General features: G+C 42.4%; 1 protein-coding gene across 2 annotated transcripts in view; it reads right to left on the bottom strand.

Moving 5' to 3' along the window:
- The window catches only part of LOC140201736 (FHF complex subunit HOOK interacting protein 2A-like), an 87,179-nt gene that overhangs the window by 30,828 nt on the left and 37,107 nt on the right, over positions 1–19,244 (bottom strand). For both annotated transcript variants that reach the window (XM_072266338.1, XM_072266337.1), the window contains exons 9-12: positions 18,570–18,646; positions 14,511–14,703; positions 13,611–13,774; positions 2,195–2,335 (exon numbers count right to left, since the gene is read on the bottom strand). In XM_072266338.1, coding sequence (XP_072122439.1) covers positions 2,195–2,335; positions 13,611–13,774; positions 14,511–14,703; positions 18,570–18,646 — 575 coding nt within the window. The remainder of the gene's footprint in view (positions 1–2,194; positions 2,336–13,610; positions 13,775–14,510; positions 14,704–18,569; positions 18,647–19,244) is intronic.

The raw sequence follows: 19,244 nt of genomic DNA on the forward strand, positions 1-19,244 counted from the left end.
GCACAATGTGAATCCCATCCCATATAAGACAATAAGACATAGGAGCAGAATTAGATCATTTGACCCATTGAGTCTGCTCCGCCATTCCATCATGGCTGATTTATTATCCCTCTCAACCCCATTCTCCTGCCTTCTCCCTGTAACCTTTGATACTCTGTCTAATCATGAACCCATTAACCTCTGCCTTAAATACACCCAATGACTTTGCCTCCACAGCCATCTGTGGCAATGAATTAAGCAGATTCACAAACCTTTGGTAATCTTTGTTCTAAAACAATATCCTTCTATTCTGAAACTGTGCCCCCTAGTCCTAGACTCACCCACTATAGGGAACATCCTCTCCACATCCACTCTATCCAGGGCTTTCACAAACACCCAGTGTGCAGTAAAAAAATCGTGCAAACAATAAAAGTAAACAAACAGCATTCAGAACTGAAACTCATGAAGGTGAGTCCACAGTCACAAAGCCTGTTATCACTGCAGTCAATTCAGGAGTCCATTAATTGTAAGACACAATCTCAGTTCAGCGCAGAGACGAGTAAACCTCACAGAGCAGCAAGTGCCTCGTCTCCATGACCTTTTCGATCTGGAACAGTGTTTAAATCGTCCAAACCTTCAGTTCTCCATTGATTTTGGACCTGGGCTCTGCCATTTCAATATGCCCTCGGGCTCGGGCCCTGACCCCGTCACTCCAATTCAGCCCACACTTAAGTCGATCAAACCTCAAGTCTATCCTCGCTTCTGGGCTCGGGTCCCACTGCCGCAACTGTCCAGCACCTTCGAAACCTCAGTTCATGTGTCAAAAATGCCAAGTTGTACAGGCAGTTCAAAAGCTCAACTCTGAAAGGGAAGTTACAGGCTACTGATTGCAATGAACGTATCAGAGAAAAAGTGAGATTAATACAGTAATTTATAGCTTTTTTTTGTTTTGTTTGCTACCTGCAAGTAGTCGCTGTGCTTCACCAGTGCCATGTTAAACTGGACCCAAAACAGTATATCGATCCAGAGTTAGCATTCGGGAGGGAGGGAGATCAGGCTGCGAGAAAGATTGTTGGATCTGTGGCTCTCCTCTGACATTGCAGAGATCACAGACATGAGAAAGTCTGCAGATGCTGGAAATCCAAAACAACACACACAAAACGCTGGAGGAACTCAGTAGGTCAGACAGCATCGATGGAAAGGAGTAAGAAGTCGATGTCGGCACAGTTTACTCTTCTCCATAGATGCTACCTGACCTGCTGAGTTCCTCCAGCATTTTTTGTGTGTTACATTCCAGAGATCAGCTTGACTAGTGAATGACAAGTATTATTTTGATTTCAATACTTGCAACTACTGTAGACAATTGTTTTTCTTTCTGTACCTGTAATAAAGTATTTTCTTATGGTTTAATATGTATGAAAAGACTTTCATTTGTGGATGCATATGCAAATACCCTGAGCTGAATAAGAAAAGAACACATAATGAAGCTTAAAATAATTTTTCATTACAATATTCCATTTGCCACTTTTTGCCCATTCTTCCAATCTGTATAAGCCCTTCTACAGACTCCCTGCTTCCTCAACATTACCTGCCCTTCCACCAATTCACAAACTTGGCCACAAAGCCATCAATTTGTCTTCCAAATCATTGACATATAACAAAAGAAGCAACCCCGAGACTGACTCCTGCAAGACACCACTATTCACTGGCAGCCAACTAGAAAAGGCCTCCTTTATTTTCACTCCTCATCTCCTGCTAGTCAGCCAATCTTCTATCCATGCTAGTGTCTTTCCTGTAATACCATGGGCTCTTATTTTGTTAAAGGCCTTCTGAAAATCCAAGTAAACAACACCCACTGATTTTCCTTTGTCTATCTTGCCTGTTAGCAGTATCTCAAAGAATTCCAACAGATTAGTCAGGTAAGATTTCCTCTTTAGGAAACTATGCTGACTTTGGCCTACTTTGTCATGTGTCTCCAAGTACCCCAAAACTTCATTCTTAACAATGGACTCCAGCGTTTTCCCAACCACTGAAGTCAGTCTAACTGGTCTATAATTTCCTTTCTCTGCCTCCCTTCCTTCTTAAAGACCAGAGTGGCATTTGCAATTTTCCAGTCCGTCGGAACTCAGCTTGAGAGCAGGAAACTGTGACAGAGTGTTTCCCTGCTGAAAACATTAACACATTGAAAGCAGACAAGATGAGATACAACACTCACCTGTGTACTATCCTGTTGACCTCTGGTTTTCCATTAGTCTTTGCAGCTGCCTGTGATGCTGCTGGTGCAACAAGCCAGTCTGACGCTGGGTATCTGCTCCCTAGGTAGATATCAGTGAAGAAAGGATCATCTTCCAATTCTCTGAAAATACGAAAAGAAAGAGGACATGTCAGTCTTTTGTGTGCTATGTATCCCATCTGTGGTACATCCTAGGAAGCTGCGGCACAGAAGTTAGCAATTCAATGGGTTCATAGCTAATAGTAGAAATAACTGCCCAGTCCAATATTACTTACAGGTTTTATACTATTTCAGGTATTAGTTTGTGGGCTGTGGGCCTTTTAGTTAACATAATGGCATCTCGAGATATCTAGGAGAAGATTGTGATGAGCCATCTTTTTAAAACTTCATCTCCCTCACCTCAGACTTTGCTTTCATTGTCCTTTGAAGAAAAGAGTTCCAAAGCCACACAAACTTCTTATTTAAAACTAAAGGACATAGATGGAAATAGGCAGCAATAGGCTTAGAGGGCATCTGACAAAGAACTTCATTACATAGAAGGTGGTTATAATATGGAACATATTTCCTGAGGAAGTGATGGAGGCACAGACCCTCAGAAAATTCACATCCACTGCTTAGCCTTCATCAACTTTCCTAGTAACTTCCTTGAAAATCTCTACAAGGTTGGTTAGACATGACCTACCATACACAAAGCCATGCTGGCTATCCCTAATCAGTCCCTGTCTATCCAAATACTCATATATCCAGTCCCTTAGAAAACCTTCCAATAACTTTTCTACTACTGATGTCAGACTCACTGGCCTATAATTTCCTGGTTTATGTTTGGAGCCTTTCTTGCACAGCGGAACAACATTGGCTATCCTCGGTACCTCTCAGATCGTTAAGGATGATTTAAATATCTCTGCTAGGGCCTCTGTAATGTCTGCACTTGCCTCCTGTAGGGTCCAAGGGAACACCTTGTCAGCCCTTGTCCACCCTAACTTGCCCCAGGACAGTAAACACATCCCCCTCTGTATGGATTACCAATCTGATCTTCCAGAGGACCAATTTTGTCCCTTGCAGTCATTTCGGACTCCTGTGTCTTCCTTTGTATTAGTTTAATGTTTTGAAGTTACAAAACATAACACTGATGAACAAGGTATTTAAAAAATGAACCTGATACAGCTACTAATATGTTGAAGTGCAGTGAGATGCTTGAGTTCAAAGAGAAGTACAGCGAAGAGTAGTGACTGAAAAAACAGTGCAGCACATGCAGAGACAGTTGAGTTTAAAAAAAAGGCAGTAAACAGAAGAATCCAGGGTTCATAGTCAGTGAGTACTGGGTGATAACAATCACAAAACAAAAGAGCACAAATGGCTGGCTACATCGGAAAGATAGACACATTTGATTACATAACAGAAAACTGGATTTTATATACAAAGCAAATTGAACAGTATTTTGAAGCAAATGAAATGGCCAATGAGAAACAAGTACCAATTTTGCTCAGTGCATTGGGTTTAAAAGCAGATAGTCCGCTTCGAAGTTTTACTGTTCTAAACCAGCAGAAATGAGCTTTGCTGATATTGTCAAAGTAATGCAGGAACATTTAGAACTGAAGCCATTGTTGATTGCAGAATGCTTTAAGTGTCATAAGTAGAATCAAAAAGAAGAGTCAATTTCAACATACGCAACTGAATTGAAGAAGTTGTCTGAGCATTGTCAGTCCAGTGATCAGCTTAGTGATGCACTGAGAGATGATTTATTTGTCAATTCTTACAAGAGAGCATTCAAAAACAGTTCCTAACTGAAGCACAGCTTATATTTTAAAGAGCAGTTAAAATTACTGTTTCAATGGAAACTTCAGAGATGCAATCAAGAATGAATGTAAGTGTGAACAAAATTGCAGCATTAAATGGAGGCCACCTGGTCAAACAAACTGTGTTACCATTTTGGCTCGTGCTCACGTACACCAAACCAATGCAGATTTAAATGTGAAACTTGCAGAAAATGCAACAAAGTAGGGCACATACAAAGAGTGTGTCGGGCAGACAAAAATAAATGAACTACATCATCATCATCATCAGGAGCCATGCCCAGTCTGAGCTTTGACTGCCATGGCCCACACACTCCTGTTTCGGGTCAAGTGGATCAATTCATTGGTATTCATTTCCAGTTCTCTGGCGGCTGTCTCCATCATCATTTGTCTTTGTCTTCCTCTTGCTTTCTTCTCTTCAATCTTTCCCATAATTACCATGCATTCTAACTCCTCTTTCATAATCCAATATCCAATGAAGTTACGTTGCCTTTTCATGATCTCATACATTATTTCTCTTTTTGTGCTTGCTCTGTTCTTGACATCCTCGGTAGATATTAGTTTTGTCCATGATATTCTTTGCATCCTCCTCAAAAACCATATTTCTGCTGCTACAATTCGTTTCCTCATGTTACTAGATATTGTCCAACATTCTGAGCCATATAACATAACTGGATAAACATAACATTTCAGTACTCTGAGGCGGGTTGTCATGCCTAGTTTAGTATTGGTCAGTATACTCTTCATTCTTGTAAAGGTGTCTTTTGCCATCCCTATTCTTCTTTTGATGTCCAAGTCGCACCTGTCATCTGATGTCACCCAGCTTCCTAAGTAGCAAAAGTTCTTTACTTGTTTTATGTCTTCCCCATTTGTTCTCAGCCTGCAGATAGGATTCTCCTCCTTTTTGGATATCACCATACATTCTGTCTTTTTGCAATTGATAGATAGACCCATTTTTGCACTTTCTTCAACAATTATATCAATTAAGTTTTGTAGTTCTTCCTCCGTACTTGCAATTAACACAGTGCCATCCACATATCTAAAATTATTGATGTTTTCACCGCCAACTTTGATTCCCAAGGTGTCTCTTATTTATTGTATTATTGTTTCACTGAACACATTAAATAAATCAGGGGAGAAAACACACCCTTGTCCAATGCCTCTCTTGATTTCCATAAACTGACGTACTTCTCCATCTATTCTTACAGCGGCAGTTTGTTCCCAGTACAGATTTCTGATTAGGCGAGGACTTTCGAATCTTGATCTAGAGTTTTCTGTAATATTTCAAACAACTTATTGTGCTTCACTTTATCAAATGCTTTTGAGTAGTCGATAAAACAAACAAACAAATCTTTTTGCACTTGAATAGCTTGTTCTGATAGTATCCTTAACATCAATATTGTGTTTCTTGTACCTTTGTCTTTCACAAAACCACATTGTTCTTTGCCTATTTCAGCTTGTATCTTACTTTTAGCTCTTGTCATCAAAATTCTTAGAAGTATCTTGGTGATATGACTCATTAAACTTATGGTCCTATGTAATTCACATTCTATTGCTCCAGCTTTCTTAGGAAGAGTGATAAATACTGATTTTTTTCATTTCTTCTGGTATTATTCCAGTCTCATAAATGTCATTGATTATATTAGTAAGTTTTTCAATTCCATAATCTTCAAGGGCAATGATTTGTTCTATTACTAATTCATCAGGACCTGCTGCCTTTCCTTTCTTCATCTTATTTATTGCATTATGAACTTCAGGTTTTAAAATACTTGGACCTTCAATGTTTTTCTTAATTTCTGGTTTTTCGTCTTCAAACAATTCCTGAATATACTCAGTCCATCTGTTCATAATCTCATCTTTTTTCATGATAGTGGTACTGTCCTTTGCTTTCAAACATCCATCTGAAGAACAGAGGAGCTTTTTACCAGTGATATTCTAGATTTGTTGATGTAACCTTTTTGGATCAGTAATAGAGATTCTTTCTATTTGCTCACATTCCTGGTTTAACTATTCTTCTTTGGCTTTTTGACATAAGCTTTTAACTTTTTTATCAAAGGACTTATATTCTATAGGATTTGCTTTCTTCAGTCTCCTTTCTTCCATTAAATTTTTGATTTCATCTGTCGTCCATTTATTCTTTGTGCTTTTTTCTTTTTTAGGAATCACTGACTTTGCTGATTCTACCAAGGCATCCTTTAGAGAGTTAAATTTCATTTCTACATGATTGCTATCATCTCCAACAGATTCTATTTCTAGACTTTGAAATCTATTCCTTACTTCAATTGTAAATTTTTGTCTTAAGTTTTCTTCTTTAATTAATTGCAAGTAGTCAAGGGATTGTTCAGGTTTTTGCTTCTTTAGTTTATTAAGTTTTACTTTTACATGACATAATACTGGGTTATGGTCACTATTACAGTCTGCACCTGGATATATTTTGCATTGAGTCACTGAGTTTCTAAATCTTTGGTTTATAGTAATAAAGTCAATTTGATTTCTAGTGTTATCACCTGGACTTTTCCAGGTCCACAAGCATCTTGGATAGTTTTTAAAGTAGGTATTCATAATGACCTGATTATTCATTTTGCACCATTCCACCCATTTCTCACCTCTTTCATTTCTTTCCCCTCGTCCAAATTTTCCTATGGTATTTCCATCAGCACCTTGTCCTACGTTAGCATTTAGATCTCCCATGACAGTAACAATATCTTGAAATTTGCATCCATTCTTTGCTTGTTCAAGCTCTTCATAGAATTTATCCATATCTTCATTTGTTCCATCTATTGTTGGTGCATATACCTGTATAATTGCTAAATCAAATGGTTGTCCTCTGAATCTAACAAGGAGCATTCTTTCTGATATTCCCCAATATCCTAAAACACTTTTTCCAATGTTTTCATCCATAAGAATTCCTACTCCATTAGTATGAGATGTTCCACAAGAATAAACTAGTGTTTTATTTCTAATCTGACATGTTCCAGCACCTATCCAACGAACTTCGCTAATTCCCATGATGTTAATCTTTAGTCTTTCCATTTCATTTATCACATTGTCCAATCTTCCTGCTTGATATAGGGTTCTTACATTCCAAGTGGCAATAATTTTCTTTTGTGTTACTTTAATTTTATAAGCAGTAGCTTGACGATGGTCGGGGATCCCCTGCTGGCCAGAATCAACCCTACTGAGTGAAACGTCTTCAGAGTTGTCTTGAAGATCCTCTTGACACTGTTGTTGTGTGATACATTTTGTGAGTTTGAACATGGCTTTCTTAACAAATTGCAATGGTGGTTTGCTATTGCCTACCGTTGGGCGAACTAAAGAAATTGCCATTTCTCTTCCCAGATGTTCATCCACCTATACTATAGCCGTTGACATTTGAGGTCATAGCTCATCCGCCTTCTCCGTCATAAGTTCAGTTACTGAACCCGCCGGATCTGCCGTTGGCCTTCGCTCGTATCCTGAGCAGGAAGGTGCTACTGTTCCGGGTCAGAGCGGCCCTGGGAACAATGAATGATTAAGGGGTAACTCCACTTTCCCCAAAGCTCTGAAATTCCCAGTCAGAGCCTCAAAACTGGTTGTAGTTTAGAGTCATACCCAGGACTGAAATTTGGAACCTACCTTCGCCTCTGCCTGTGTACATCGAAGCCTGTTGAGCCAAAGCCATCCCACTCTGCTCCCTCTCACTCTGCTGCCCGCTCTCAGCGCAGCCCGCTGTATATGGTGGTCTTTTTTTTAAACCTTTGGCGCTCTATGTCACGCACCTGCGCAGTCTGGCCTCTTTTCCCCGAGCAGTAGAGAAAAAAAAACACTCCTCTTTGAGATTCCTTACTCCTTCACTCTCGGCCACTTGCTCTGATTTTAAAAAGACCGTTGAAAGTTCCTCTCCTTTTTAAACCTTTGGTGCTTTACGTCACAGACATAGACTACACAGGAATCAATGGAGATATGAAAACAGAGGATTCATCAGGTAATGTTGCGGGGGAGGCAACCAAATGGAGAGGTCAGGTCATAAAGAGATCAATAGAAGGATTAATAAGAGAATACTCCAGTGAGCTAAATGCACCTTCCCAAGATGCAGAAACTAGAAGAAGAAAAAGGAGAACCACTATCAGAATCTCTTCCTGCAGTCTCAGAATCAACTCCTACAACCACCACGGAGGAGGGCCCAGAACCTGAGATAGTTTTCACAGCCACAATCTCACCTGCTAAGCAGTGATCCCCTCTTCTGGAAAGACAGTAACCCACAAGAGTAAGAAATCCACAGTGATTGAATCTTTAAGCCTGAATGGAACATTTTAAAATTTACTATGCTGTAGATGTCTGTATATAGTAGTTGTTTTGTATGCGGTAATGTACTGTGTATATGTGTATATAAGCAACACACATCAAAGTTGCTGGTGAACGCAGCAGGCCAGGCAGCATCTCTAGGAAGAGGTACAGTCGACGTTTCAGGCCGAGACCCTTTGTCAGGACTAACTGAAGGAAGAGTTAGTAAGAGATTTGAAAGTGGGAGGGGGAGGGGGAGATCCAAAATGATAGGAGAAGACAGGAGGGGGAGGGATGGAGCCAAGATGAAAATAAATAACAGATGGGGTACGAGGGGAAGGTGGGGCATTAGCGGAAGTTAGAGAAGTCGATGTTCATGCCATCAGGTTGGAGGCTACCCAGACGGAATATAAGGTGTTGTTCCTCCAACCTGAGTGTGGCTTCATCTTTACAGTAGAGGAGGCCGTGGATAGGCATGTCAGAATGGGAATGGGGAATGGGATGTGGAATTAAAATGTGTGGCCACTGGGAGATCCTGTGATGCAGCCCTTGGCTCCATCCTTCCCCCTCCTGTCTTCTCCTATCATTTTGGATCTCCCCCTCCCCCTCCCACTTTCAAATCTCTTACTAACTCTTCCTTCAGTTAGTCCTGACGAAGGGTCTCGGCCCGAAACGTCGACTGTACCTCTTCCTAGAGATGCTGCCTGGCCTGCTGCGTTCACCAGCAACTTTGATGTGTGTTGCTTGAATTTCCAGCATCTGCAGAATTCCTGTTGTTTGTGTTATATGTGTATATAGTTGAGATGCATTCTATATTGAGTTGGAGTTTATAGCTAAGCAGGGAGGAGTGTTGTGCATTTAATATTTGAGTATTCATATATACATACAGTAGGTTGATTAAGCATTCCTGGTCGCTTAAATAGTTCATTATGGGTTTTAAGTACAAATATGTGAACTGCATACGTCATCATGCTACCACAGAAACATAGAGAACCTACAACACAATACAGGCCCTTTGGCCCACAATGCTGTGCCGAACACGTACCTACTTTCGAAATTACCTAGGGTTACCCATAGCCCTCTGTCGTTCTAAGCTCCATGTACCTATCCAAAAGTCTCTTAAAAGACCATGTGATATGTGCATGCCTTGCTTAAAGTAAGCACAAAGTTCGACTCACATTTTGGACTCCCATGTCTTCCTATGAATTAGTTTAATGTTTTGAAGTTACAAAACGTAACACCATTCTTCCTCCCCACCCAAATACATCCTCAGTCCTCCAACCCCAGAACAGGCAGTCTTCAGCCTCCAGATTCCCACGGACTTGTACTTGCAGACATTGGGGCTTCCACCTCCCCAGTGGATTTCCCAAAGACTGGAAGACTCAGGCTGCCTGAGGATTCCCCTTGAGGTGTTCAAAGAGATTCTTTTTTGTAAAAATTTAAAAACAAATATCAATGGAGAATCAACCTATGATGAGCTAAGAAATTCCTCCCCATTTCTGTTCCAAAGGGATGCCCTGTCGTCCTAGACTCCCCCACTATAGGAAACATCCTCCCCACATCCACTGTATCTAGGCCTTTCAATATTCAATAGATTTCTTAGCCAGAGGGTGGTGAGTCTGTGAAATTCATTGCCATAGAGGGCTGTGGAAGCCAAGTCATTGGGTATATTTAAGAAAAGGTTGATAGGTTCTTGATTAGTCAGGGCATCAAAGGTTGCAGGAAGAAGGCAGGAGAAAGGGTTGAGAAAGATAATAAATCAGCCATAATGGAATTGCAGAGTATACTTGATGGGCCGAATGGCTTAATTCTGCACCTATGTCTTGTGTTCTTATGATCACTGGCCACAGGAGCAGTGCCATGGGATTCAAGGATGGCAATTGTTCTTCCTTTGTTCAAGAAAAGTAATAGGGATGGATCCTGGGACTTATAGACCAGAAAGTCTTACATTAGTGGTGGGCAGATTCTTAGAGATAGGATTTAAGAGCATAGGCTGATTAGGGATAGTCACCACGGCTCTGGGAGGGGCAGATCATGCCTCACAAATCTGACTGAATTCTTTGAGGAAGTAACCAAACAGATCATTGAGGGCAGAGCAATGGATGTCGTGCACATGGACCTTAGTAAGACATTTGACAAGGTTCATTCAGAAAGTGAGGCAATACAAGATCCAAGGAAACATCGCTGTGTGGATTCAAAATTGGCAGAGAATGGTAGAAGATTGAGGTATTCTGCCTGGAGACCAATGACCAACTGTGTTCCGCAGGGATCTATTCTAGGATCATCCAGAGTCACCCTGCCCATGAATTTTATGAATAACTTGGATAAGGAGGTGGAAGGGTGTGTTACTAAGTTTGCAGATAACACAGAGGTTGGTGGCATTGTAGATTGTATAGAAGGTTGCCACAGGTTACAACAGGACACTGCAGAGCTGGGCTGAGAGGTGGCAGATGGTGTTCAACCTGGAAAATTGTAAAATGATTTACTTTGGAAGGTCAAACGAAGGTAGAATACAAAGTTACTGGCACGATTCTTAACAGTGTGGAGGTAAAGAGAATCTTGGGGTTCATGTCCATAGATCCCTCAAAGTTGCAGTGCCAAGTTGATAATGTTGCTGAGAAGACGTATGGTGTGCTGGCCTTACATTTGTCAGGGGACTGAGTTCAAGAGCTCTGAGGTAATATTCCAGCTCTCTGAAACTCTGGTTAGGCCACATTTTATTTAGTTCTGGTCACCTCATTACAGAAAGAAAGTGGAAGCTTTAAAGTGGGTGCAGAAGAGATTTACCAGGATGCTTCCTGGAATAGATAGCATGTCTTCTGAGGATAGGATGAGTGAATCATTGCTGTTTTCTTTGGAGGGAAGGAGCCTGAGAAAGTGTATGAGATGATAAGAGGCATAGATAGAGTGGACAGCTAGACACTTTATCTCAGGGCAGAATTGGCTAATCCAAGGTGGCATAATTTTCAAGTGTTGGGTGGAAAGTATAGGGGGTAATGTCAGAGGCAGGTTTTTTTTACAGTTTGGTAGGTGCGTGAAATGCAATGCCAGGATTGAAGTGAGAGGCAGATACATCAGGGACATTTCAGAGACTCTTAAATAGCACACAGGTGAAAGAAAAATGAGGGTTACAAGGGAAAGAAGAGTTAAGATTGATCTTGTTGTAGGTTAAAGGATGGGCAGAACTTTGTGAGCCGGAAGGCCTGTACTGAGCTGTTCTGTTCAATGTTCTAGTAGGTATCCCACTCTTTTTGCCAGTATCAGAGGAGATAATTACTGTCTGTTGGACATGTGGTTTTAGCTTTATTTTCTCCCTCAACTAATATAGCTGCCCTGCTGTACATGTCCTCCAGCCCTGCTGTTCGCTACGTTAAATAAAGGCAAAGAAGCATAATCTGCCTCAAACTGCCAGATTTACTTATTTGAGCTCCATGCTATTAGAGATATTCCTTTGGTTTTACTCATCCCTCCTCCAACCTTTCTCTGCCACTGAAACCAGACTGTTTCCCAGTGTTTTATTATTATAACAGTAATGGCTTGTTGAACAGTTTGGCCTCCAATAATAACTCATTGACTATCAGAAACAGAGAAATACCAGATCTCTACTGGACACAATCCAAAATGGATCTGGTATGAAGACACGTTTTAAAATGCTACATAAAATAAAAAGGAAATTAATTTTTCTGTTAATTTTCATCTCCTACCATCGTGTTTTGATAGATCTTATCCACAAATGAAGGAAATTATCTAAGACACCTCCATCCCCTTTCTCCATCTCTGAAGACAAATTGCCCACCATCATCTTTTATAAACCTACTGATTCCCATGGCTATCCCATCTATACCTCTCCCCACCCCATTTCCTATAAAAAATATTCTCTTTTCTCAGCTCCTTCGTCCCCACCACATCTGTTCCCAGGATGAGGCTTTACTCTCCAGGACATAAGAGAGGTCCTCTTTATTCAAACAGGGTTCCCCTTCTTCCACCATTGATGCTGCTTTCATTTGCATCTCTTCTGTTTTCTAGAAATCTACTCTCACCCCATCTACCTGCCACCTTAACAAGGATATAGTTCCTCCTGCCTCACCTACCACTGCGTGAGCCTCCGCATTCAACACATTATTCTCCACAACTTCCGCCATTTTCAACAGGATCCTACCACTAAACACATCTTTACCTCCCCCCAACTCTCCACTTTCTGCAGGGATCACTCCCTCCATGAGTCCCTTGTCTATACATCCCTCCCGACTAATCTCCCTCCTAGCAAAAAACCACGCAGGTGATCGAAATGCTACACTTGCCCATTTACCTCCTCCCTTAGCTACATTCGGGGTTGGGGGGGGGCTCTAACCAATCCTTTCAGGTGAGGCAACACTTCACTTGCGAATTTGTTGGGGTCATCTATTGTATCCAGTGCTCCCAATGTGGCCTCCTTGACGGTGGTGAAATCCAATGTAATTTGGAGGACTGCTTTGTTGAGCACCTTCACTCCATTGGCCAAAAGCAGAACTTCCCAGTAGCCACCCATTTTAGTTCCTATCCCCATTCCCGTTCTGACGTGTTAGCCCATGGCCTCCTCTTTTGCCACGATGAGGTCACTTTCAGGGCGGAGGAGCAAGACCTCATATTCCATCTGGGTAGCCTCCACCCTGATGGCATGAACATAGATTTCTCCTTCAGACTAAAAAAAATCTCCCTCCCCCCTTATCTCCTCTTTCATTCCCCACTCTGGCCTCTTAACTCTCCTCCTCACCTGCCTATCACCTTCCCCTGGTGCCCCTCCATTTTCCCCTTTCTTCCATGGTCCCCTCTCCTCTCTTGTCAGATTCCTCCTGCTTCAGCCGTTTATCTTTCCCACCCACCTGGCTTCACCTATCATCTTCTAGCCAGTCCTTCTTCCCCTCCCCACTTTTTTATTCTGGCTTCTTCCCCCTACTTTCCAGTCTTGAAGAAGCATCTTGGCTCTAAACGTGAGCTGTTTATTCATTTCCATAAATACTGCCTGTCCTGCTGAGTTCCTCCAACAATTTGTGTGTGTTACTCTGGAGATACTCCTGTGTTTAAATATTCTAAGAGCAACTCTTCTCAACTCTTGGCTGAGTTTCATACAAAGCAGTAAAATGAGACAAAATAGAAGCAGAGGAGCCAGCAGTCTCTTGGTAAACTTGCTAAAGGTTGTAACACCTGCATATGTTTATGAGGCTAACTGCATAATGCTTTATCAGAGGCCTACGGAAACATCATACTCTTAAATGGCCATTCAGGTTTTACAAGAAAAATTAAATTACAGCTAAGCCTTCACACCTCTATTGGAATTAGTGACAATTTCTTTAATTCCTTACTCTGGCTCATCCACATGTTCGCTGTCTGCAGTCCCCTCCTCATGTCCAGCATTGTGCACGATGTATCTACGGTCACAGAAGTTCCGGAGTACCAGATTATAAATGATGTATTCATGTGATTTCTGCAGGAGCTCTTCGAAGAATCTGAGAGTGGCCATACTGATCTACAAGAATGCAGAAGTACACATACATCTCATGGCAGCAAAGGTGAGCTTTGCAGTATTAACATGATAACAGGTGAAGTTCTTGTCAGTGTCAACCTAGATTACAAACTCACACTCCAAGGTGGGACTCAAACACACATCCATCTAACCCACAGGGAAGAGTGCTGTCAAACTATTGCAAACTAGAGGAGTAGAACCTTATATTCCATCTGGATAGTCTCCAACCTAACAGTGTGAACACTGAATTCTCCACTTTATGTTCTCTGCTCCCTCCCTGTCCCTTTTCTCTCTCCTCTAGATCCATCCAGTCCTTCCCACATCCCTCCCAGCCCCACAATCTCTCCTCCCCCATCCACCCCACGCTTCCTCCCCACCTTACTCGTTTGTTTTCGTGCTCCACCTTCCCTTCCAATCAAATCCTATTAGCTTTTTCCCTTGTCACCCACACCAATCACCTCCCAGCCTCTGTCACTACTTCCTTGCCTGGATTCACCTCTAGCCTGCCCGTTCGTGCCCCACTCCTTCCCCTCACCTCTGAACATCTCCCGCCACTCCTTCAGCCCAGATGAAAAGTCTCACTCTAAAACATCAGCTGTTCATTTGCCTCCACAGATACCGCCTGCCCGCCTGGTTCCTGCAGCAGCTCGTTCAATGTACCCAATGTGCTGCCGTCAGACATCGCTGCACGGCCACAGTGCTCTGAACTGTGACCTCACCATGCTGAACTGAAACTCACCTCATCCGACAAGTGGTTGCAACGCCTAATTAGCTGGGAACGCAGCAGGTGACAGCCTGAATCCACCGGAATCTCCGGTTGTCTTTCATCCCCCAACAGAAAATGGACCAGTTCATCCAGTAACTGAGGAGAGGTGACGTGTGCGAGAATTCCCATTAGCAGTGCAGTGGAGGAGAGGATTCCGATCTCAGACCTGGACACAGTAAAGATGGGTGACATTCAATCATAAGCATAGAAACATGAAAAATAGGAGGGGGTGTAGACAACTTGGCCCTTCAAACCCGATCATCCAAATGCAATCTCCTATTCAATCTTTCTGGCCCGAGAACAATATCTCCTTCCTCAATATATTTAATGATAATGATTTGGCTTTCTGTGGTAGAGAACTTCACAAGTTCACCATGCTCCTATTCATAAATTTGTAGTTTTACAGCATGGAAACAGGCCCTATGGCCAACCTGTCAATGCTCACCACGGTGCCTTCCTCGGCTGGTCCCTTTGCCTGCCTTTGGCACACATCCCTCAAAACCTTCCTATCCACGAGTAGATGACTCCTTCACAGGTGAAGTGGCACCTCACCTGGAAGGACTGTTTGGGGCCCTGAATGGTAGGTAATGAGGGAAGTGGTGTACGGGCAGGTGTGGCACTTGTTCCACTTGCAATGAGAAGTATCAGGAGAGAGATCAGTGGGGAGAATTGAATGGACAAGGGAGTTGCTAGGGAACGATCTCTGCAGAAAATGGAAAGTGCAAGGGAGGGAAAGATGTGCTTAGTGGTGGGATCCCATTAGAGATGGCCGAAGTTACAGAGAATTATGTACTGAATGTGGAGGTTGGTGGGTGGCGGGAGGATGGGGTGAGGGCAGACGTGCACGAAATGGAAGAGATGCAAGCCATTTCAATTCTACTTCCCATTCTGACATGTCAGTCCACAGCCTCCCATTCCCATGAAATATGAAAGTAAACTAGCTGACAATATCAGAGGGTACCAAAAGCTTTTTCAAATATATAAAGAGTGAGAGAGGCGAAAGCAGATATTGGACCACTGGGAAAATGACGCTGGAGACGTAGTAGTTGGGGACAAGGAAATGGCGGATGAATTGAGTAAATATTTTGCTTCAGTCTTCACCATGGAAGACACTAGCAAAATGCCGGAAGTTTGAGTGTGCTGCAGTTGTTACTTCTGTGGAGATGGTGCTTGGGAAACCTTACGGTAGAAAGGTCATCTGGACCAGATGGTGTACACTCCAGGGCTCTGAAAAAGGTAGCTGATAAGTTTGTGGAGGCATTAGTAATGATCTTTCAAGAATCACTAGATTCTGGAATGGCTCTAGAAGACTGGAAAATTGCAAATGTCACTGCACTCTTCAAGAAGGGAGGAAGGCAGAAGAAAGGAAATTATAGGCCAATCAGTGGTTGGGAAGATGTTGAAATTGATTGTTAAGTAAGCAGTTTTGGGATACTTGGAGACACATGATAAAATAGGCCAAAGTTAGCATGGTTTCCTTAAGGGAAGATCTTGTCTGACAAATCTCTTGGAATTCTTTGTGGAAATAGCAAGCAGGATAGGCAATGGAGAATCGGTAGATGTTACGTACTTGGATTTTCAGAAGGGCTTTGACAAGATGCTGCACATGAGGCTGTTTAACAAGTTAAGAGCTCATGGTATTACAGCAAAGATATACCATGGATAAAGCAGTGGCTGATTGGCAGGAGGCAAAGAGTGAGAATAAAGGGAGCCTTTTCTGAATGGATGCTGATGACGAGTGGTGTTCCACAGGGTGTCGGTGCTGGGACCACTTTTTACGTTGTATGTCAATGGTTTGGATGACAGAATTGATGGCGTTGCGGCCAAGTTTGCAAACAATATGAAGATAGGTGGAGGGGCAGGTAGTGTTAAGGGAGCAGAGAGGCTGCAGAAAGACTTGATCAGATTAGGAGAATGGACAAAGAATTGGCCAGTGGAATATGGTGTCAGGAAGTGTATGATCATGTATTTTGGTAGAAGGACTTAAAGCATAGACTATTTTCAAAAATCCAAGCTGCAAAGAGACTTGGGAGTCCTCATGCAGGATTCCCTAAAGGTTAACTTGCTGGTTGACTCAGTAGTAAGGAAGGCACATGCAATGTTAGTATTAATTTTGAGAGGACTAGAGTGTAAAAGCAAGGATGTAATGCTGAGCCTTTATAAGGCACTGGTGAGGTCTCACTTGGGGTATTGAGAGCAGTTTTGGGCCCCTTATTTAAGAAAGGACGTGCTGACTTTGGAGGGAGTCAGAAGAAGTTCATGAGAATGAAAGGCTTATCATATGAGGAGCAAATAATGGGTCTGGGTTTTTATTTGCTAGATTTTAGAAGAATGCTTCTGAGCTGTACTGCTCCATGATTCTACGAATATGTAAGGGATTAGTTTAATTGGACATTTAATTACTAATTAAATTAGTCCTGCTGAAGGATTATGGCCCGAAACATTTTTCCCATAACATTCGATCCCTTACTAATCAAAAACCTATCAAATTCTGCTTTAAATACACCCAATGACTTGAACGCCACAGCTATCTGGCAATTAATTCCACAGATTTACCACCTTCTGGCTAAAGGAATTCCTCCTCATCTTTGTTCTAAGGGATGTGCTTGTATTGTAAGGCTGTGTCCTCTGGTCCTACACTACTCCACCACTGGAAACATCTTCTTCACGTCACTCTGTCTAGGCCTTTCAATATTCAATAGGTTTCAATTGGATCCCCCTCGTTCTTCTAAACTCTAGCACGTTCAGGCCCAGAACCTGTAAAGGTTAAAGGTTACAGGGCAGAGTGTGTTTCTAGGCCAAGGCTGATCCAAGGATGGAGCACAACACACCCAACACCGGAGTGGAGGGCTCATTTGTCAACTTGATGTCACATAGCAAGGAGAAAGGCCATTCATCCCATCACATCCATTCTACCCATTGGACACCCATCTGTATTAATCCAGCATTGGCCCAGAGCCTTTTATGCCTTCTGTAACCTGGTCATTCAAGTGCTCGCCTAGACACTGCTTAAATGACGTCAGTGATTCTATCAGTGACTGAGAAATGGGACTTGCTTGAAAATGTATCTTGGCTAGCATGAATAATGATGATCCAAAAGGCATTGTTCTGTGCTGTACAACTCTATGACTCTGCTTCACCACTGGCTGGGTGAAAAATGGTTCCCCTCATATTTCCCCTTACCCTACATCTGTCTCCTCTAGTCATATCTACCTCTCATTTAGTCATATGGGAAACAGTATCCTGAAGCTTACCCCATCTATAACCTTCACAAGTTTACACAGCTCGATCATGTTCCATATTAACCTCCTCAGCAATTAGTCTCTCAGACCCAGACTCTCCATTCTTGCTCATTACTAAAACACCCCACCATCACAGGCAGCAAACTGGTGAATCCTCTCTGCACCCTCTCCAGTGCAACCACGTCCCACCTGTAGTGTGATGACCAGAATCTCAGGCACTACTCCAGATGTGATCTGACCAACGTTTTACAAATGTAGACCATTGCCTCCCTACTCTTGTCCTCAATGCTCTGACTAATGAAAACCTTCTTAGCCATGTTATCTACCCACATGGTCACCTTCAAGGATTTTTGGACTTGCACACCAAACTCTCCCTATGCCTCAGTACCCCCTAGATCCCCACCATTCATGGGGTCTGTCCAAACCATAACAGCACTCAGAAAGTGTGTCATCTCATACTTCAGGAGTAAACTCCATCTCTCATTTCTTAGTCAATTTCACCCATAAATTAATATCATGCTGATGGACCATACTCCATACTGTCTCCAACTCCACTGACCTTTGTGTCACCTAAGAACTTTCTCATGATGCTTCCCACATACACATCCAAATCATTCATGTGTATTACAAAGAGCAAAGTTCTCAGCACCGATCCCTAAGGAACACCACTAGTCACAGGAATCCAGTCCACAAAACACCCCTGTACCTTTGAATTCCACCTAATGTAAGGTTAACATGGGATTGAGATCATGCTTTTCATCACACATCAACAAAGGAAAAGTTGGCTTACACCTGCAGCAGTTGTGGTTCCAGGACTTCGGAGAAGAAGCATTTCCTGATCTCATGGGCTACAGCAGCAGCTGTTACCTGCGTAGAAAAACAAAGTGTAAATATCACCTGACCGGACACTGAGAGCCGCAGAACAAACAGCAACACAAGTCACTGCTGTGAACTTGTGAATTTCACCAGACTCCTGGCCGGTGTTCGGTGAGAGATTTGAGCTCACTGCACACATTCAGTGAGGCATCAGGGTCACACTGTTAATCACCAAACTGGAACGCAAGTTTATTCCAAAAGTAAGGCCAGTATAAAGTTGTACCCTCTGAGAAGTCTCTGGATCTCACTACCACAGGTAACAATTTCAGCAGGGCCTCGATATAGAATTGACAGACCCACACAATACATGGTAAGAAAGCCATCTCTCTGAGGTCTCATATCGACCAGTTTCGTTCCAAACCCCAGAGACAGTCTAGTGTCTTTAAATTCTCAATTTTATCTTGCGTTTGCAATTCGTTTGGAAGGGATGAGTCTGGAATATTGGCCAAGGCTTTTCAGAAATTTGACACAAACTCAGGCAGCTGTGTCCTGATCTGGAACTAAAATCTTGCAACAATATTCTAGCAGTGACTTACAGCTATGTACTTTGCGGTGATACTGTAAGGCTGGATGGGAAGAGTTCCTCTTG

Source organism: Mobula birostris, chromosome 8 (assembly GCF_030028105.1).
Source record: "Mobula birostris isolate sMobBir1 chromosome 8, sMobBir1.hap1, whole genome shotgun sequence".
Lineage (NCBI taxonomy): Eukaryota > Metazoa > Chordata > Chondrichthyes > Myliobatiformes > Myliobatidae > Mobula > Mobula birostris.